This window comes from Gambusia affinis, linkage group LG18 (assembly GCF_019740435.1).
Source record: "Gambusia affinis linkage group LG18, SWU_Gaff_1.0, whole genome shotgun sequence".
Lineage (NCBI taxonomy): Eukaryota > Metazoa > Chordata > Actinopteri > Cyprinodontiformes > Poeciliidae > Gambusia > Gambusia affinis.
The window spans coordinates 12626908-12648962 of NC_057885.1; the positions used below are offsets into that span (position 1 = coordinate 12626908).

General features: G+C 40.0%; 3 protein-coding genes across 3 annotated transcripts; 2 read left to right on the top strand and 1 right to left on the bottom strand.

The window, feature by feature from the left end:
* Positions 1-2691: 2691 nt before the first annotated feature.
* si:ch73-335l21.2 (RING finger domain-containing protein) lies at positions 2692-10821 on the bottom strand. Its single transcript, XM_044098308.1, has 3 exons — positions 10120-10821; positions 5855-6113; positions 2692-3636 (listed from the first exon to the last, which is right to left on the bottom strand). The coding sequence occupies exon 3, from the start codon at positions 3560-3562 to the stop codon at positions 2888-2890; it is 675 nt and encodes a 224-aa protein (XP_043954243.1). The 5' UTR covers positions 3563-3636; positions 5855-6113; positions 10120-10821; the 3' UTR covers positions 2692-2887.
* Positions 10822-10939: 118 nt separating this feature from the next.
* si:ch73-335l21.4 (E3 ubiquitin-protein ligase-like) lies at positions 10940-12164 on the top strand. The gene is made up of 2 exons (XM_044098309.1): positions 10940-11433; positions 11819-12164. The coding sequence occupies exons 1-2, from the start codon at positions 10983-10985 to the stop codon at positions 11875-11877; spliced, it is 510 nt and encodes a 169-aa protein (XP_043954244.1). The 5' UTR covers positions 10940-10982; the 3' UTR covers positions 11878-12164.
* Positions 12165-12386: 222 nt separating this feature from the next.
* On the top strand, positions 12387-15838 carry LOC122820726. Its single transcript, XM_044098307.1, has 3 exons — positions 12387-12564; positions 12710-12771; positions 13603-15838. Exons 1-3 carry the CDS (start codon positions 12461-12463, stop codon positions 15774-15776), a joined length of 2340 nt encoding a protein of 779 aa, XP_043954242.1. The 5' UTR covers positions 12387-12460; the 3' UTR covers positions 15777-15838.
* The last annotated feature ends 6217 nt before the right edge of the window (positions 15839-22055 follow it).

The following is a 22055-nucleotide window of genomic DNA, read 5'->3' on the forward strand; positions in this document are numbered from 1 at the left end:
TACAGACTTTGGTATGTATGTTTTCTTATTGCAAATCAGGCATGCAACTTTTCTACTGTGACAAGAACAGAAAATGGGTCACTCATACCTTCAAAAGAGTTGCTGTAAATAATCACGATCTACTTTTGTCTGATTTAACGTAGAATTTGCTGGATGTTTGTGGTACAGCCAATTCATTCACAGCTGCTAGTCATTTTTTTGTTTGTTTCAAAACTTTTGCTATATTGATAAAATATATATATATATATACAGATAGTTTCACAAGGTTATTTGCTTTTCATCTTTTTGTCCTTAAGTATTTTATTTGCTTTAGTGCTAAGAAAAGTGTGACATTGAATCTCATTCAGAGTCTGTGTATATAATTTAATGTTAATTAATTTTTTTTACAGTTTGAGGATATTCTTTCCTGAATTGTATTTTTAATGCATTTCACTTGATGAAGATATATACGTATGCATTAATAAACTATAAATCAGTTTTTTGTGCTTATCAACTGTTTACCTAAATGGTTTGGAATTAAATAACCTTTTTTAATCACGTCTGATTACTAATTGCTCAAAATGTAGAAAACGGGTCAGAATCAGGATTGCTGTAAAAATGTTGCATCCTGGGTTTGGATAATACCCAGCCATTTATGGTGTAAAAATAAAATTAGCTTTTTAGGCGGCAGGTTTTATATATATATTTAACAGACATTTTAAATACAAAGACTATATAAAGGGGTTTAAAATATATTTATTGAATATTGGTTTTAATAAGAACTGAAGTTGACAACTGCAACTACCAGAAAGGGAAAATATCTTCATGCATAATATGCCTATATTGATCTTTAAAAAAAACGTTTGTGTCTAAAACATGAAGGGAGAACATAAAATGAACTGGGGTAATAAACAACATCTAGCAAATGTCCTTCTGGTGGGTTACGTTTTAATGTCTACTGCTGCCAGAAGACAAAAAAAAACAACATATTTTTACTGTAGCTTTCAAATATATACCATAATATAATATATTCAACCAGTAGTCTGTGCTTAATGTGGCATTAGGAAAAAAGGACACTCTAAGGTGTCTCTTAGAGAAACAACAGTTTATTGGTCCTCACCAGTCGATGCTTTGGTTATACCCAGGTCTATAGCTAATGATAGTTTTGTTACAGACATGAGATGATGGCATTTTTACAAAACTTAAACTCACTAAAAAAATCTTTTAGCTCATTCACATAAACGAGCAACAAAATCTAGAATATCTCTTACAAAATTACTGTTACAATAGTCAATATTAATGCAATATGCTCCTTATAGCACCAGATAAAAGTGTATTTTCAACCAATCATCTGCCTTATGTTCAATTTACTGACTTCCTATAACCGCTAGCTGTGCTGCAAACTAACAGCTTCCACATAAAGAGGAACATGTGAAGATTCAGGCGCAGCTTATAGTTAATATGAGTTAAAATACTTTCAAATTAAGCTTTTTAATTTCATCAGTGTTGTTTAACCAGTTTAATTTGAGGAGTAATTACGGGCACAATTTTAATTTTCATGAATGTAGAGTTTTACCAAAGGTAAAAAAAACAATAAACAAATAAACAAACAAGAGCTCAGAAAACCCCACAAACAAAAAGTTTCAGAGTTCTTCTTTTTTAAAAAAAATAAATTCTCTCCTTAGTTTTATAATAATTTAAAATTCCTCAGAAAATCTAATTCCAATTATTGAATTTAATCGGGTTCCAAATATTAGTATGTCTCATAAATGTGTTTCTCTTAAACAAATAAAAAACACTCAAAGCACAACACACACACACACACACACACACAAAAGGAAAAGTAAGCACAGGAGGATTATCTAACAATGACACTACAGAATCACTACTGCTTGTCAGAAACTGCTGTTCATATTCATATTGTTCACCTCAGACACTTTTAAATGGGTCTCAGACCAGATAAACATTGTAGTAGTAATAATAATCATAATGATGGTGATGATAATGACAATTATCATTATAGCATAAATGAACATCTTTGTTTTTGGAAAACATATTTCTTTTGGATACTTTGCAACATTTTGTGTAGGTGAGGCAGAAATCCTTGGCAGAGCCGTTCTGGTACAAATACATCCTTTGTTATAATATTATCAATAATCACATGTTGCTAAATAGGAAGCTTCACTTACTGGCCACTACATTAGGTTCACGTCTTTAATTGATTCTTCACTAAGACTGCAAATCAGTTAATCATAAAGGCATCTAGACCTAACATAGAAGATCTGCTGAAGTTCAGAACGGGAACAAAGAGGTTTAAAGTGACATTGAACATAAATTTTTTTGTGCTTGCTATAGTGGGGGTTGATGCACAACAGAAAATGGTTTGAAAGAAGGAAAATATCCACTGAGAGGCGGTTATACAAAAAGGCATTGATGTCAGAGGAGAAAGAGCAGAGTGGTTCCAGATGATAGAAGGACAACAGAACATCAAAAAGCTACTTATGAACTTCTTTTAATTGCCCTAGTCATCTCTGTGTGGACACAGTGTACCCATCTTCTGATGGCTACTTTGTTCTCATCAGTAAAGCACTTTTGGGATGAACGTCAGACACATCTGCAGCAGCTGTGATGATATAAAGTCAATTTAGACCAAAATCTCTGAGGAAAAATTCTTGCGAAGAGTATCTAATAAAGCAGCCAATTAAGCCCAAGAACAAATGTGTAGAATTTATTACAGTTATGTGACACTAGAGGGAGCTATTCATCCATGTAAGATAAAAAAGGAGCAAGAGCACCAACCATCCACAATGAGGTATTTACGTAAATCATCAGTCTAAACAGAAATCACTCACATATTGTCTTTATGTCAGGAGTATCTGCTACCACAGTGACCCCACCCACCCACCAGTTAGAACTTCCTGTTGAACAAGTGGGGTCCAAACACCACGCCGACCACGCAGGTGATCACAAAGAGCACCCAGAATATGACGGCCAGCAGCTGCACGCACAGCAGGGTCCTCCGGCTCTGCTGTATGACCTCTTCCTCGCCCACCAGGTCTGCGGCCGGGCTGTACAACCTGTCCGGGTGCATCTGCTGCACCTGCAGGCTGACGGTGGGCAGGATGATGAAGTGGCTGTCCCTGTCGCCTCCGCTGCTGCTGTTGGTGCCCTCCAGAGAGAGCACCACTCTCTGGGTGACCGTTGCCACACGTGTGGAAACTGTTGCCGGCATCCGGAAGGCCGTCACGCGGGGCAGCCTGGACATGATTTGGGAGTTGCAGGGTAAAGCGAGGGCGTTCCCAGTGCGCAGAGGGGTTAAATGGCGGCAGAGGGGACAGGGAATGGCCTGTGGGCCGCCGCGGGGGTCAGCGGGGTCACAGGGGTTGAGTTGGATCCTCAGCAGGCACTCTGTGCAGAAGACATGGAGGCACTCCAACATCCGGGGGCTTTTGTTATACTGGTTGTACTCCTGGTAGCAAATGGGACACTCTAAATCTACAGCCTCCTCGGGGGTGGTGCTGGGGCAGGGGGCTGCACTAACTGGTTCCCCCTGCTGGGACCCTGGAGCAGCATGCCCCGGCATGCCTGGAGGACGGATGGACACAGCTGAACTCTGAGGAAAGGTTTGGATGAATCTTTTCCAAAAACTGGGAAAATCTGTAATGAGAAAAGTAGTTAGAAGTGTTCCAGGAAATTATAGCTTCTAACCAGCATTTGGTCCCCCTGAAGGGCTTCTTTGTTTAAACAACTTAAATCAACAGATTTACATCATGAGTCACAGCATTCCCCTTCTTAGCCCTTCCGCATGCTGCATGTGTGTGTGCGTGTGTGTGCGTGTGCGCGTGTGTGTGTGTGTGTGTGTGGGTGGGTGCGCGCGCATGACTGCACAGGATGAAGAAAAGAAAAGGCGGAGTTGTGAACAAAAATTAATAAGTCACTGAAATCCTTTTCCCACATGTGTGTCTGTGTTGGCGCACGTTCACCGGCTTTTGGTTTAGTCATCTACAGGAATCGTCCAATGACTCATTCAACATGAGAAATCTTGGGGGAAGGGCAAACAGTTTGAAAGAGTTGATAAAGGGGACTTTATGATTACTGGAAACGGGGAAGTTCAGTTTTCAAGTTGATCTGAGAACAACAGAAAGAATCTGGTAATTTATGCTTCATTGATTTTGGTGCAAAAAAGTTTGATCTCCAGTTTATCAAATTTTCTTGTTATCTTCAAAAATGATCTTTTTCAACAGTCCTCCAGGATTCATGAAAGGTCTTTCAACATTTTTCTTTTGGATTGGTCAGCTGTCCTGACCATGACAGGATATGAATGTGCTCCAAAGTAAAGAAACAGAACTAGAAAAAGAAAAACAAAATAAAAAGTGTCAGGCTTGGCATGAACACTGTGTGAAAGTCATCATAAACAAACCCTTGTTTATGAGTTGGTTTATACATTCCTGAAAATAATTCAGAATGACAGAATTAATGCTGAATCCTGTCCAAATCCACCAGATTCACCACCTCAGTTATCACAACAAACCTCCAACATCAGAACCTGCTAGAGTAAAAAAAAAAAAAACTTGCTCTTTTATGCTAGTGGCAGATCGTTACTCTCTAGTTTTTGTGGATGTTTACATCTTTAACTATATTTTCTTCCACAGAACACGACCACTGACAACGACAATGAAATTCTTGCTTTTGGAAGAGATTACTTCATCATTTTAACCGGTGTCATGTCTAATATGTAACTTAGCTTACAGTAAAAACTGTGCTTGCAGACTTCACTGAGCTTTTGCGCCGACTGAATGGAAACACGACAAGCGAGCCGGCTGTCAGATGAAATAATGGAAGGGTTCGCATATGTTCTTCATTATCAACAACTAAACGGGGAAAAGTGGGTCCCAGGTGTCTAAACATGAGCAGTCACAGACTGTGAGGTATGATTCAGTGTTTGGTATATGTCAAATGAAACAGTAAGCCAATGGGGTGACTGTCCATGGCAAACTGGAACATTTCCAGTCGCTGGTTTTATAAGGCCACAGATCTTTAAAACAAGGATTTCTTTTCTCTTTTACCAAGTAATTTGATAAAAAATCTGCTAAACTGAAATAGTTTGCAGTTGTAGGAGGGATTCGAATTTTAGAGGATTTACGGACCTCCGGACTTTATGGGTCTGTTCCCATCACAGAGTTGAATTTGTTTAATTTTTAACAAGCCAGTCTGACTTAACTCTTATCTGGTAAATAATAACTACTGCAACTCTGTTTTCATATTCAGTAGATTCGGCTCAGTCACAGACATCCTAAGTCTGACATTTCTTCATAAGTAAAAACTGAATGGACACATTCATTGTCAAAAATGACTTCATACATCATAATCTATTGTAAATTTGGACTCTTAATAATTCAAACACCTTGTAAGCAGTCAAAAACAAGCTCCAGGTGAATGCATTTGTTAATGCATGACGATAAGGTAAAGTTGTGTCAATCCTTTGAATTTCTGTAGAAATAAGCACATTGCATAGTTTGTAGACTTGTTTAGCGTAGATTGAAACATCTGTGCCTGTTGTTTGTGGTTTGCTTCCAAATTTCACATGGGAACAACCAAAAGCCAATCTGGTGCTGATGGTGGTTGTGGGAGGGAGGATTGTTGCTTTGGAGATTGGGTCTCCTTTGCATCACCCCATGGCAACCTGAAGCTTTTCCTCTCACATTTCAGAGACACATCTGTGCAATCAGAGCAAAAATAAACTACATCACATGACCTAATGTGTTTATTTCTTAAAGAAGAAGTGACTAACTGTGAGCGCAAAATGACATGAAGTGGTTGGATTAAAAAGAAATGGCATCATCTCTTCTTTGAAGCAGATAAAATGGAAACTCACCTGCAGCAGAGCCTTTTGATCAGAACTCTCTTCAGTTCCGCCTCCCAGGATTGGTACTTTCCCTCTCACACACATCCATAAATCTTGTCATGCTGCGACAGATCTCTTCTCGCCTCTGAGTCGTCAAAGCCAAAGCTTTGATATTCCAAATCTACGAGCCTGAGCTCGTGTTTTTGTTCCACCTCACCTGGTTTCTCTCCTCTTCTCCGTCTGGTCCCTCATGAGGTGTCTCTTTGGTTGTCTTGCCAGTAATTAAACCCTTGGTGATGACAAGGTAACCGGGACACAAAGGACAGAAAATGACAGATCGGAGTCTCTTTATCATGACTTAAAGTGCTCGGCTCGCACATTATGTTATTACGGTTCATCACAGTCAGCGCTTTGTGGTTTAAAAGTGTGAAGCAGGGAGTCATTACTGATATCTCCACTTTATTGTGTGCTCCTGTTGATGTTGAGACAATCCTTTTTAATAGTGCTAATTACATGGTTTACTTTAAGAGGATGGTTTGGTTTTGAAATTATCCAGGAAATGTGACAAGATTTAAAGTTCCCTGAAGCAAGGAATAATTCTACACACATTATTAAAGAAGGAAGTATGGAAATCTCTCTTAGACTTCAAAACATCTGACTCACAAAGTTAGCGGGCTAAATAATCTTGATCAGGCCGCCAAATAGGATCCGAACCTGCTTTGTGGAGCAGGTTCTGTGAGAAATAAAACCTTGCAAAAACAGAAAGAGGACTCGAGATCGTCCTACATGTAAATGGAAGCTAGAGTTTCAACCAAATGATATTTTCTTACTCTCAACACACATTCAGTGTACTTACATCTGGGTTTTCATTATAAAATGTATTTACAAATAGGCAACTGAAGAAAGGAAGGTCAGCTTGGAGTTTATCACGGCTCTTTCTGGACTATTCATGAGCCGTGTGAAAAGATGACTCAAATATGTGGAACGTTTCACGTGGAGGTGTTGACATGAAATGAAAGCAATGGGGCTGAGTATGAGTGCCAAGGTACGTGAAGAGTAAGCAGCAAAGTGTAAACTGATTAATTATTAACATCTGCAAAAAATAGGACAACCTGTTCAGAAAAGCCTGGCTGTGTTCTTATTCTGTCTGGTTTTTAGACAACTGGCGACATAATCAAAAATGATTTTTTTAATTGTTTAAAATAGCTCTTCCCATGGTTATAGTTTAACCTGTTTATTTAAGCAGGGTTCTGTTAAGAGGTGAGTCAGAATGTTAAATGCAGCAGGAAACTCTCCTATTGTCTTTTTTAAGTGGGGTTTTGTTGATTGGAGTTGTATTATCTTACCTGCATCAGATTTCACCAAACAGATTACATTTAAAGCTTTATCTGTCAATCAAGACAGGAGCAAAGACCAAATCCAACACCAGTTTCAAAATATTATAATTGAATGTCGACTCTTTTATCCATCCGTCTTTGAAGGTTTTGACAAATCCTGTGATGTACTGGCAATCTGTGTAGGCCAGATGTGTTGAACTCAAGGCCTGGGGTCCAAATCTGGCCCGCCACAGCTTTTTATGTTTCCCTCTAGACTCCAAATTACATCAACAAGTCCCTCCAGTTTTTCACAAATCCACAAAATTCACACAGAATCAACAGATCCCCACACTTGTTCTGATTTTCCTGTTATTTTTAATCAAAATTGGCCTAAAACGTTGGGTTTAACTGACTGCTGCCCCAGCCTTACTTAATGTCAAGTTATACCAACACAGTGATTAATAAAATGTTACATCTAACATCACACATTGCCGCAAATATCGTAAAAAATTCCTCACAAATCGTTTTAAGTTAGCACCACAAAATCTGTGATTTCTGACTGCAAAGAACAACAAAAATCAATCACAAAGTCCTGGATGGACTGATCAGTGTGAAAAGATGTCCAATATTATTTCACTTTAACAGACACTTATTGAATGCAATAAGCTATTCATTGATAATTTAAGAATTTGATTGGCTTTATCAATAAGTTCTGCCACAACCGGCCCTTTAAAAACATTGAGAGTTTTGATATGGCCCAAAATGAAAATGATTTTGATAGCCCTGGTCTAGGCTGTACCCTGGCTATTGCCCCATGACCACCACAGTAATCCCCAAAGTCCTGCAAGGGTTTGTGGGTATAGTCAAGTGATGGATGGAAAGACACTCACTGTTCATAATCTACAACAAAGCCTCATTTTGAAGGGTATCAGTGGACTTCCACTTCAGTTAAAGTGAGGTTTGAACAAGACAAAAACCCAATAAAGCACTATGGGCTTGCTTGTTTGATTTCCAATTGATTTATGAAGACTCGTTAGGAATTATGTCAACTTGAGCGGAACTTTGAAAAGCGGTTATTTTCCTACAGCAGTGATTGTTTATTGGAAGGAAGTTAATTTGGAGGCGGGTCTATACGCCTGGGGTAAAAATAAAAAACACGTCATTCAGCTTTCAAATATCAAAACATACAAAAGAAATTGTTTGATCCTCACTGGATGTTCTGATAACGAAGCAGCCTAAAATGAAGAACAACGTGTGAGAACTCACTTTGTGGTGTTATTTATTTACCCTGGAGATCCAAGGAATACAAAGGATCCACATATTTCAAAGCAATTTCAGACGAACCCATGGAGATCAACATTATCTGAGTTTGGAAACTTTTCTAAACAGTTGCCAATCTTGACTCACAGGAGCTGCACCCAGAGACAAGACAGGGCAATTCTCAGAAAATGCATCTAAAAAAAGCCCAGAACTACACCTAAAACAAGCCCCGACAAGTTCAACAAGGCGATAAGAGAACACATGGAAAAACAGTAACAGGTTTGGCTGGTTTAAAAAGGTCATCACAACATGGTCTGGACTTTTTTCTGAAAGCACCTTCAGTTCCACCTGAGCCTCCGAGGAAACATATTTTGGCCATTACCCAAAGATCCTTATCAGCAACAAGCAACATATAAGGACAGCAACGCTATACCTGCTGTCAAACACGGTAGTGGAGGTATAATGATTTGAATTGTTTTGAAGACACAGAACATTGAATTGACTGTACCAGCCGATCCTAAGATAGTTGGAAGGTGTACTACCTCTGCAGTATAACTTTGTTTTAGTTATATAGTATTAAATATAATGCCTTGCATCATATTCAATATTTAAAAGACCAGATTACTTTTAAATATTTTTTTTCCGTGGACTTTAAGTACTGCTTTGGAAGACATGGCTAATCTGTCACATTAGCTAAACATATATTACATGTGTTTTATAGTGACTCATAAGAAGCCTATTTTTTCATTACATAGTCTTTTGCTGCTTGGTTGGCGTTATTACAGAATGGTCTAGATGGAGAAAAATGGGTGGAAAATGTTTTCTATCAAAGAGCAAAGAGTGTAAAATGATTGTTTAAGCTGAACATTAAGCTGATATCAGAGTACCTCAGCGAACTCAGATCTGAAACTTGTTTTGAAGACATTTGAGAAGCTGGTGAAAAATACACTGTTCAGTTTGGCTACAAAAGAGACAGAGCGGTAAGGGCCATCTTTAACATAGCTTTTGAGCTTTTAGAGGCAGCAAATCACCTTATTTCTTTATTAATCAAATATATTTAGATTTTTAATTATATTATTGACTCATGTTTTCAGTGATAAAATTAACATTTTTATCATTACTTACTATGCAATCACTGAAGATGTGGATGAATGTTTTTCTGCTGTTTTTGTTTTATTCTCTGGAGTTCAGCAGGGTCATGGTCTTGTCCATCTTGTTTTATTGTTTTCTTAAACACTAACGATCATTAAAGTCACCAGGGTCACCACTTCATGAAATCTGCTGACGGTGGATAAAGTTTGTCAGATGGTGTGAATCATTGTTGATTTGAACATTTAGGTTGCAAAAACTGAAATATTGCTGATTTTAGTACAAACTCATATGTCATCCAGCCATTCAGCAGAAAACACCTTGGAACAGTAAATGTGTGTAAAAAGTCGCACTATGCCTTTATCATAAGTTTTGCTGTTTTAATATTAACCTAACCTTTAATGTTTTATTTTTGCATTATTGACTATGTTCTTTTCATTCAACCTGCTGAGAAAGACACTTATTGTTAACCAAAAACGTTGCAACACTGCCGGACTTCCCACTTACTTTATAACTCTTTTCCCCAAAAGTTTTCGGTTTGTTTCTTTTTACTTTTTGTTTTTAATAACCTCCCTTTTTTTTATTGTCTCTCAGCTTGCACCCGACATGACCGAACAGACTTACCCTTACCGTAAGTTCAGCTCTGCAAGAAAGAGCAGGAAGGCACCAAAAAAAAAAAGCTCTAAACAAAAGATCTGAAAAACATTGTTAGATCTGCACACTAAGACATTCACAGGGCAACGCGCACACACAAACACACGCCCACACACACAGAGTGCTTTTAGTTTGTGATTTTTGGCCTAGATCCCAGCGGATATCACCATGAAAGGAGTTCATGATCATGGTGGAAACACTGGTAGGAGGCGCGATGGCTGGAGGTTTCTGTCTGACGCATGTCTGGAGTAAAACTCCCTCAACGGGGTCAGGAGAGAGGACGGACATGTAGGGCAATGGACATTACGTCATCTTGACATTGATTATTGTAGTTTTTGAGTCTTCATTTGAAACATTCGTAGGACATTCACAGCTGTTTGTGGCCAGGCTTTGTCCACTGAAACATTTAAAAAGAAATGTGAATTGAATAAAAATGTTTAAAACCAGGCTTCGTTAGCTCATGTCATCGACAATGATATTTCAGAACCACTTTTAAAGGGCTTACATAAGTGTTGATTTAGACGTCTATTCTTTTTAACAATATTTAGACGAAGCAATGTCATCTGTTCAGTTGTTTCTGTGAAATTGAACTCGAGGGATTGTGTTTATGCCTATGAGTGCGTTTGGTAATGATCTATAAATGGATAGAAAACGGTCGGTTTAATATCCCACTGGGTGTGTGGAGATCGGTCACGTCACGCAGTCCCGTAAGGTTTCGTTGCGTCATGTAACTTTACTCGTCCAATCTAGTCCCTCCCGTTCCGGGGAAGAACTATAAAAACGGAGCGAAGGCTCCGACACCGGATCATACACAACAGTAGAGAATAAAAACATCGAATATGATCTCAGAGATTGAGTGCGGAGTTTGTTACCGGACCTACAACGCGGCTCGCCGCTGTCCACGGGAGCTCCACTGCAAGCACACCTTCTGCGAGAGCTGCCTCCGGACTTTGAGCCGCCCGCTGCTGCCGGGGGCGGACCGGTCAATAGATTGCCCGCTGTGCCGACACAGCACCCCCCTGACCGCAGAAGGGAACATCAGGACCGAGCTGAGGGTGGATGAGTCCGCCCTGGAGCGGCTGATGACCGCGGGGGTCCTAGACCGGGAGGAGGACCCGGACGACGAGGAGGAGGAGGGCGGAGAAGCTCCAGAGTGTGAGGGGGAAGTCCCAGAGACCGAAGCCGAGGATAATGACTCTTCTGCGGGGCTCAGAGGTGGGAGGCTCCGGCGGTCCTGGATCAAAGTTTGGAGGACGATAAGCGGCAAGAGCTCTCGACAGAGACCAAATGGTAAACAGACGATTATTTATTGGTAGTTCGTATTATTATTATTATTATTATTATTATTATTATTATTATTATTATTATTATTATTATTATTATTATTATTATTATTATTATTATTATTATTATTATTATTATTATTACACCATTAAACAGTCATTTAAATAGCTCCTTTATTTGTTAACATTTCAATTGTAATCATTAGGTTTCAATTAGTCTGGGGTATGAAAATAGTTAGTGAAGATCAATGAAGTTACAGCGTGATGTAAACATTCGTAGGACAATATTGTTTGGCCTTAAATGCCCAGTTATTCTAACTTAGATACAAGCTACTTTAGTCTTCTGAAGCTTCATTCCTGACCTTGTCTTTTGTCTTTTGTCTGTTTTACAGATTGTATGACCACTGATGATCTGAGGAACATGGCCATGATGTCCTGCTACATGTTCTGAGCTGCTCACAGACCCATAACGTGATATTTATTGTTACAGCAGCACTGGATGAAGATCATGAAATCTTGCTGGCAAGACACATGGACACATAATAATTATTTTTAATGCTTTCTTTCAATGGTCCACTTTTATTATTTCACTGCCAAAAAATGTTTGCTTTAAGATGCTTTAATGATCCTCAAGTGAATTCATTTAATATTTATTTTTGTAATGTATGAGCTATATTTATTTATTTTTTACAGTACTGTATTTATAAAGACTAATAAATTGCTTATTGTTTTAAATAATTGTTGCTTGTTTGTTTGTTTTTTTTTTGCGAGTGCATGATACATTTGGAAAACTTTGCATGAATCAACAAGTTATAAAAAGTAAAAAACATTAAGCCTTAGAGTTAATTTAAAAAAAACAAAAAAAAAAAAAACAAAGAAGAAAATATGATCAATAATGAAGAAAATTTTTTGCTAAAATGTGATGCAAGTAGCTCTAATATGCTGAGTCTCCTTGATGTGGAGACTCGGACTCCAATGCCAGGTGAACGGCATTGACTCTAATCAGCAGCAGCACAGCTTCTGAACAGAGAGGCATGAAAACACGACTGCTGCTATTTCCACGCCTTTCTTTTAGAGTATCATACAAACCTTGGCGGGAGCTGTCAGCCATGTCTGGCAGCGTTGTTCTCTTCTCAAGGTAAATGGCTGGTTTTAATGTTTCTTCAAGCTACATTCACAGAATTTTAAACTATAGTGGCAATCCTGATTGACAACAAAACAGTTCTGGAGAAAAGAAATGGGGAGCCTCAAGGTGTTTTTTCTCTCGCTCTCTCTTTCTGCAGACTCTTTGTGGGGATCTGTGCTGCTGTCATACTGATTGTAATGTGTTCACATGCTGCAAGAGGTGAGCATGAGCTGGCCCATATCTGTTTCCATTTTACCAATGCTAAACTGTAGCTTCAGAGGTGTTCTGATGTGTGGAAAATGAAACTGATTTCTAAGGTTTTGTTTGAAATTTACAAAATTTTCCACTCGGTTAATTTATTTTTCAAACGGGTTTTAAACTTTTAAAACAAACCTAATCTCAAGGCTCTTTGCAAGATATGCAGCTCCGATTAATTCTGTTGAGTCCAAATTTGGTTAATCTCACTTCAATCATGAAGTCAAATTCAAATCTGGTTTTGTCCAGTCCAGATCGATCTAATCTAAAATATTGGACCACCCATCATGGTAAAGTTGTCGTAATTAATCTAAATGAAGTGGGTTACTGAAACGGACTCCACTTTTCAACAAAATCCACACATTTACAAGTTCATCAATGCTGAGGTTGGGACTATTCCTGAAATGTGAGGTAGCCTTCATTATCTCTCCTCAAACCAGTTTTAGTGGCTGTTTAGGATCATTGTCCTGTTTTTTTTGTTTGCTTTTTTTTACCCACTAGTTCATGATTTGAGCTGCAGAAGTGATTAAATCCGCAGTAGCAGGGATGAATTTATGTACTTTGTCATTTTTAATAAGAGAAATGTCAATGTAATTTAAAAAAAAAAAAATTATTGTTGACACTGAAGTTGAATGTTAACTGGATGACTAATGGGTCACATTAATTACTACAAGCCCAAAAGGAATGAGTCATTCTGATGAATGTATGTAAATGTCTGACCAGAACTTTATCCCCAGTTTAATCATCCAACATTTAATAAATAACATCCATTTGTTGTATTCTTTTTTTTTTCAGCCAGTCCAGCAGAACCTACAATCCAAAAGACAGTGAAGTACAGCCTCGTGAGACGACTCAATCCTGAGCAACAGCTTCCCTCCTTAGCTGGTCAGCTGGGCAAAGAACAAGAAGTCCAAACACCAGCAGACGCCCTGTCGATCAGCAATCATCAATTCTATCCTGTCCACTTTACTCAAGGTAGTTTTAGTTACATTCAGAACGGCCTCAATAAGACGCGGCCTCGAGTGAAGATAATCAAACTACAGAGAGGTGGAATGATGAGGCCAGCAAGCGGCGTTTTCACCACTCATTCCCCATACAAAAGACCAGGGTTTGATGAATCCAGAATTCCTGACAACAGTCTTCCTCAGAAAGATGAAAATATGTACAACTCTAACATTAACTGGATTAAATATCCAAAGAAACCTGGCAGCAAAGGAGGGATCCGTCTGACTCCCTTATCAAAGGGAGATGAAAACAAGTCTGCAAGAAAGTTGAGTTCTGTTTTTCCATCTCAGACAGGTAGACTTCAGAGTGCTCAACTTCTAACCCAAAGGTGGCTTGGCAGGGACTTTTTGGAAACAAATCAGCTTCCCACGGTCAGAGTCCAGAGCGGTGCCAGTAGGATGCAACTAAAAAATGTCTTTGACTTTACAAATCAGGCTTGGGGTGGTGTGCAATCGCTCAGCAACAGTTTAAGCGTTATTAAACGAAACTCAAGCCAAGAAAAGCCAACATCCATCTCAAAATTTCCACAGAACCAAAACTCTATAAGCAGTAAAGAAATGCTAGGACACAATAACATCCAGTCGTATCGCTTTAAAGAATCTCCAGCTCAGATTTACACTGTGAAGAATGTTGAGCAAAAACCTTTTAGAGGACAGAGAAATACTGCTAACTGGGCCCAGAAACAGTCTGGGACACAAGAGAAAAGTAGATTTATTTCTAATCTCAACCATTTTACTAGCACAAACCCAAACAAAGACGAATCTGAAGCCCAAATAGGTTTTGGTCGACGTCAGGTCATTTTCTATCCCACTCCACACAAGGCTGCAGCCCCTGCACCAGGTTTTTTGCATCCTGTTTCAGAGGACAAGAATCAGCTAAATCTTGTCTCTGTAGTTCATTCTCAAGGTGGTAGAAAGGCATTTGGTGTACTGGACCGAGTCAACGTGACTTCAAGAGAGCTGAGACAGGAGTACACAGCAGGTCAGTCTGTTAAAAGATTTCATCCACTAGAGGGAGCCAAAGCTTTACCTCAGAGAGCAGACTCACCCGTCAAACCCAAACCAAGTTTCAAAGGGTTTGAACTCCTCAGGAGCTCTGAGGTCTCCAGACCCAAACCCATCAGGATTTACAGATTGTACAATCAAAGAGACAAGGAGCCAGGTAGCAGTGGTGACTTTAAAATGCCTCCAAAAATTGCAAGAGCTGATGGCTCAATCTCAAGATTTGCATCCAACAAGGCCCACGTTCTTCAGGGGTTTCTGCCCAGTAAAAACCAAACTGTAGGCAGTCGCAGCAGAACCAACTGGACATATGCAGCATGGATTTCTCCGATAGCCTCTTCATCTTATCTGAGCTCACTAGAGCAGTCCACAGATAAACCGAAAGCAGCTGACGGAAACCAACCTGCCGCAGAGGAGGTGCCTAAGTTCAGGACCCTCACCAGCCGCACAGTGAGGGGCAAACGGGTGAAGCTGACCCAAACCGGCAGCAGAAAGCTCCCCAGACCCATCGCCATCAATTCTACGGGCAACTCGGTCATACGCAGGCTGTCCAGGGTGAAAGCCGTCACGTACGAGGACGTCCTGGGAAGTGCTTCGTTCAGCAGTGTGAGGTCTCCGGTTCGTCATCAGGATCGTTTCCCAAACATGACGACTGTTCAGGGAGAAGGCTGGAGCTCAAAATCGGATGATGTCAAGAACACAAGTGGAAGTCCTAAAGCAAATGTCACCAACGAGGAGACGGTGAGTGTTTATAGGAAGGAAGAAGCAGACAGTGAAGTAGAAACATCAGATTTGTTTTTCGAGAGTGAAGGAAGTGGGAATTTGGATTTGTCTGACGTTTTATCAACCGCCTCAGAGAACGGGCCAGCAGGAAATGACCTGCTGGAGCTCGACTACCTCCGAAGAGCCACTGGCAACGTCTCCTTCAAATCACTGAGTAAATCACATCTGGAGCAGCAATAGAAATGTGCTGAAGTGTTCCCTTCTTGGAGCAAATCTAATGAATAAACATTTTTGGAAAACCACACGGTTGTTTTTGTTCTTTGTGCTGATGAAGCCTCAACAAAAAAAGGAATCCACTCTTTGATTTAAGTTTGGAAAAGGTGGTGCAGATCAGAAAGACAAGCTTGTTTTTGTACAATTTAAAATGTTAAGTTGCCAGCAGGATTTAACTGGGCGGATAGTTACTGAATGGACAAATGGACTAAATAACCATCAGTTGGTTATTTAATCCAACTGATGTAATAAGTAGCTTCTCATTTCTTAAACGACCGTATTGAAAGACACATCCTGTGGTCATGAGAAAGATGTCTAAGAACGATCAAAATGTGGGTTTGCATCAAGCAGTGATTGCAAAAGCTACTGAGACTGAGTTGAGAACTTTTCAACGTTTCATTAAAAACTGGAAGGATAGTGGGGAACCATACTCTGAATAAGAAATGTGGCCAGAAAAAACCCCCTGAATGGCCTCCATTAGTGTTCACTTAAATTCTTGATGACATTAAAAAGAAGACCACCAATGAGTGAGATTAACAGGAAAAAACTGATAAAATTTTTAAAGGAGCAGTAAAGTAATGTGTAATCTGATGAGTCTTCCTCTGGAAGAGAAGCAGATGAAGAGCTCAACCCCCCATGCCTGGTGTCTACATAGTGCAGGGGCAGCACTATGATCTGGTGTTGCTGCAGTTAATCAGGTTCAGCGCCATCATAAAGTCAGCTGACCCATTCAAATCATCAGGGATTTAAACGGGTTAGATTCACCGTCAGTTCGATGACATTGGATGAAAGGTTCAATGTCAACAAGCCGAAGAGAACTAATTTTATTCTTATTGGAAAAAAAAGTGTCCACTTTTATAATTTGCACTTTCAATGACTTTACTATCAATGATTAAAGCGCCAGCAGCTTGACTGCGCTTGGAACCTTTTTGCAGTTTCATGTCTTAAATGGACAGCGGTACACAGCAGGTAACATACTGGCCACTTGCAACTGCTCCACAGAAAGACTAATTTCTGCTACTTCGGGGAGGTTTTTCAATGTGGAGATGTATTCATACCTGCAGTTGGTCACTGGAGCTAAGTACAAGACAGATTGGCTATAAGGTTGTGTTACTGTTTTTAATCAAGAAAATGTAGGAAACTATGGGGCAAGACTCTTCCTGCTTCCTTTGCAATGTCTTTTTAATTTAATTTTATTGTTTAAGAAATGGTTTTAATTCCTGGATGTATCTTTTTTAATGCACTTTTCTTATGTTTTTCTTTCTGAGATTTTAACTGTTAAAAATATAGGAAAAAATAAGAGAAAGCAACAGCTAGACAGAGCATTTGACTTTATTTGCTGATCATGATCATTTGTGCACTGTAAAAAAAAAAATTCCACAGAAAATAATCAAAAATTTCAGCAACAGAACAAAGAAATGTGTTTTCCTTTCAGCAATATCTTGCCACGGTATTTTGATAGTAACTGTTTTAAACCTAATAAGTTAAAAGGTATTCTTCTAGCTTCATCGTCCTGACCGGGAAGTTCAACGCTTCTAATGTTAACACCGTTGGACAGTTTGCTTCCCCTTATCTTCCTTTTAAGGCAAGTTTAAATGTATTATAAGTCACAGAAAATTGTCACAGTTGTTAGTATGGGTGCCTTAAATTACTAGTCCTAGCAGCAAATGAACGTACATTCTCCGGATTCATGCTATGTGGTATCCTTGTTGCATCCAGAGGGGTGAAACCCATCATCAGGCCCCACAAGCAGATTACTGGAATGCTGGAAAAGATTTTAAATCACCATGTGCTGTAATTCACTTCTCATAAAACAACGCGTTGTTGTGTTTTAAACACCACCTTCCAGCATTGACCTCAGATTTCCTCCTCCGCTGGAGGAAAATCAAAACCTCTGTAATGAGGGGAAAACTATGGGTCCGCCGAGGCAGTCTGAGTATGACCTCTGCTTTTTTTTTTTTTTTTTCCCTTTTTCTTCAAGGATTTGCATGTAATTATTCCACGTAATGAGGCAAGGTCGTTCTAGAGATTTTCTTTTTTATGAGGTGATTATATTCCCCTTGCACAGGTCCTCATTCCCATGCAGGCAGCTGCATAATTCAGTGACCTGACACAGATGTCATGGCAACATTGTTGCTCTGTAACTTTAAACAAGTTTACGACAAAAATAAAAAAACTATATATATATCTAAATGTTCCACTAGATGGCGCAGCTCTTTCATTTTTTTCCCTCTTCATTTTGCACATGGCGGTTCTCGTGATCTCCTGTCCTCATGTGTTTGCACAGAACTTGTCAGTTGAATGAAAAAAAAAAAAATCTGCATACAAGTTTAGCATTAGCAATCAGTATATGCAACAATATTCTGAATTAAAATAAATCCAACCTGTCAAGTGTTAAGTTGATCAGATAAAGTTTATCCCAGCCTGACCTTTCACCTTTGTCTCATTCCTACATTTTCAAAAAAGAAGCTTTGCTCTGGTCCTGATCCACAAAGGGAAGAGGCCCCCAAAAAGCAAGGATTAACCCGCCACCCACCCCTCGAATGCAGTCATCCCCATTTGGTCACAGTGGGAAGCACCTCTTTCCCATAGGTTGGAGAGGCTTACAGTGTTATGTTGTGGGGAGGTTTCTGTGTCTGGGCATGTCAAAGCATTGGCTCCTTTAAGTTCCTCTCTTTGTGTAGCTGGATTTTTTTTTTCCCCAGCCAGGTTCTCACAGCTTCTCCTAGCTGCATTCGTTCTCACCTGTAATGTTCTCAGCCTGAGTCTGACTGAGATTGATCACAGACACTGTGGAGTTGCGAAACAAGCAGCCCCCCCCCCCGACCCTCCCTCTCTGGTTCTCCTACTGTGAGGGGAATTCTGCCTCCCATGTGTCTGTGGTTTTCAGCGAGCTTTCAAGGAAAAGTAAAACACAGGGGCCTCCCAGACTCCCTCAGACCTCCTTTGACATACTCCCACTACTCCCTCCTCCTCCTTCTCCTGCTTCTTCTACTTCCCCTTCTCATTTTGCCCCCCTCACACACTCCATGTGGTACGTTTTTATGGTTTTGACCTCCCTTCCTCTTCGGAGCAGCCACCCGGCTTCGGAGTGACAGAGCTAATTTTGCACGTCGTGTAACACGGGCACTTCCATAACGGTGGCAAAGAGTCTCTGGTGAAGACTGAGAGTGAGTGTTGGGTGGGTGGTTGGGACGTGGACGGGGAGGGAGGCCAGGGCACAAAGAGAAAGGCTTTTTGTTTGGCTAAGTACACTATGTGAAAGAGGGGGCGGTGAGGAAAACGGGAGCTGGAAATACATTAGAGGACGTTTGCGTTGGCTGTGGTATTTGCGGCTCGGGTGACTACTCCACACGGGCCCGTCGGATTCGCATGTGCGTCGACTCCACGGCGGTGCTGCTAGCCCTAATCCCTGCAGAGGTGGGACGAAATCAGATTATCAGAGGTCACCGCTGGCATTTGAGTTGAAATGACGGGAAGGAAGCAATTTTTCAAGGGAGGGAACAGGGCTGACCTTAACATTCCCACATCAGCTGTGGGAACAAAAGCTGCATCCATGTCCTACATCCACAGCACTTCCTGTGGCCCGAGCCGAGCAGGAAGTCATAAAGGCAGGAAGACTTCCTGTATTGTTTCCAACGTTCAGAGGTACAGACAGTACTCGGATGGAGAAATCCCTGGTTCTCGTGATGTAAAACCATAAAAATGCGCAACACTTTTATGGTTTCTCATCCACACGAGCCAGCCAAGATGTCTATCCAACAGCAGTTTTATGCCACCAATTCTTTTTTTTCCTTTTTTTTTTCACAGCACTTAGCAGACCCGTTAATGCATCAAAGTGGCTTTAAAACGAAAGCTGCTCATCTGGACACATTTAATGAACGTTTTTCACATCGGCGTATCTTATGCAAGGCACAGGGTGTCCAAAATCATATCTCTTATAACAATTCGGTTCCTCTATATGTCATAATATATGTTTACTTTTAAGTGCACTGAAGAAATCCTAATGCTGCCTTATTTGTATTTGATTTAATGACATCACAGGAGTTAAGTTGATTGCTTGTCATTAGAAAACCTCATGGTGGAAAAGCAACTTGTCAGATTTGAAAGTAGATCTGGAATCATTTGAGTCTGTTTGCGCCACAGCTTAACTCCACTGACCTGCAAGTCTTGATGGTGGTGGACAGTGTGTTTACTTTGTTTTATTTTTTGTTTTATCTCTTCTTTTTTTTATTTTATGTCAGAGTAAATGGAAATGGGACTGAATACAAAATTTCTGCTACAGTTTTCAGATGTTACCTTTGGAAATGTGCGCCTTCAAGTCATATATTGTTACATATTGATTTATGAATTCTTTCTATAGATAGATAGATAGATTATCTTAAACATTTCAACAGAGCAAATCAGTTGCCATGCTCAGTATTATTGCGTGATATTATTGTAACAATCCGTCCAATGGGGAGAAATTCTCCTCAAACAACAGTCTGGATCTTAAGTTGAGCTCTTTAAAGATTTCCCCGTCCCCACTGGCTTAAGAGGTGACAACTCTGGGAACCCGAATATCATGTGAAAGTGATCAAAGGCACCAGAGGGACGTTACATGCTCTCTGTGGCATAAATCACATGGTTGCATGCAGAAGCCGAGAGAACGGGACCCTATGTAATGCTACAGGCACAGCAGATGTGAAAAGTGTGTACATGCTGTCACAATGCCAAAGTTTTGTGACATTCTGACAGAAACACAGTAAAGATAAAAGCTGTAATTACCTGCTAGCACAAGTCTGCGCACTCTTACAGGAATACTTTCAAATCCAACGTCGTACGGTCTTTTGTTCACACCTGCCATCGTTTATAGGCTCAACCTCTAGGTTTAGCTGTGCAAGTAGGATTTTCTTCTGACATTTGCTTCTTTTTTTTCTTTTTTTTAGCTAAAGCCAAAATTTACAGAGACGTTACAAAGGACTTATCTCAGTGTTTATGTCCCTCAGGAGGACAGTATATAAGATGAAGAAAAACAACCTGGAGGCTGTTCCAAAAGTGATGAAAAGAAGTACTAAAGAGGAAGCAGGAATGTATCCTCCAGATGTTTGGACTAAAGGGGAAAGATTACAAGACAGAAGCTGCGTCTTTCAAATAAAACATCCAGACCAGGATAAAACCTCCTGAAACTTTATGTTAATGTCAAATTCTTCACACATATTCAACACTGTGCATTACCAAAATACATCAGCGGCAGCGTCATGCTGTGTGTTTGTCTCACATTGGAACTGGTCGTTTGGTTTGTCATTTCTGGGTGAAATTCTGAACTGAGTGTCTGGCAGAAAGCTGAAAATAAGCATCCAGTTCAATAAATAGCTATACAAGAAGAAATGTTAAGATTGGAAATGACCAAACCAAACATAACACCTGTTTGCTCTCCTGAAGAGGACTGTTGATAATTTGATAGATGTGGGAATCTTGCAAGGTGGAATCTGAAAATATTGTCAAGTCGAGGTGCTGCATGCTCAGAAACTACCAAAGAAGACAAAATGCTGAAACAAACCGTGTCCACAATTATGCAACTTTTATCTGTTGTAAAAGGTCAACAGATTGCTGCTGACCTTTTACACTTCCTCCTATAACACACTTGTTTTTCAGTTGAATTGAGAAAGATGTCTCGTTAAAGACGCAAAAATGATCTCATGGATCCTCTAACATTTGGCTTTTAGCAAAGGCGCGGACCTGTTCTTATGATAGCTTTTGAATCGTCCTTTCTTTGTTGCGTAAATCTTTGCACAGAGCTAAAAAAAAAAAAAAAAAGAAAAACATCCCATCTGGATGGGGAGATGATAGGGCAGTGGGTCCATCTGTTGGCCTGAGGCCAGCTCACCCTCTCTGTGAATGAACTCCACGTCCTCTTACCTTGGCTCCCGTCCAGTGTCCCTCCTCTGCTTCCTTTTGCTCCTCGTTCTTGGACGGAGACGTTGTCACCTCAGCTGAGGCGAGCCTGTCACCACGACAACCAGATGGCATCTGCGCCCATTTCTCTGCCAATCTTGTCTTTTTCTTCCTCTCCTTAGACAGTGCAGTGCAAAAGCATTCACTCATTTGGATCTTTCTCATTTTGTTGCCCAATACAACCTCGTACTTAGGATTTTCTGTAGAATGACACAAAGTGGTGCAATACAGCGAAACGGAAGAATAAGCTAATTTTATTTCCGCAATCATTTTACCAATAAACATTGGAGTAGCGTGTATGTCCATCAG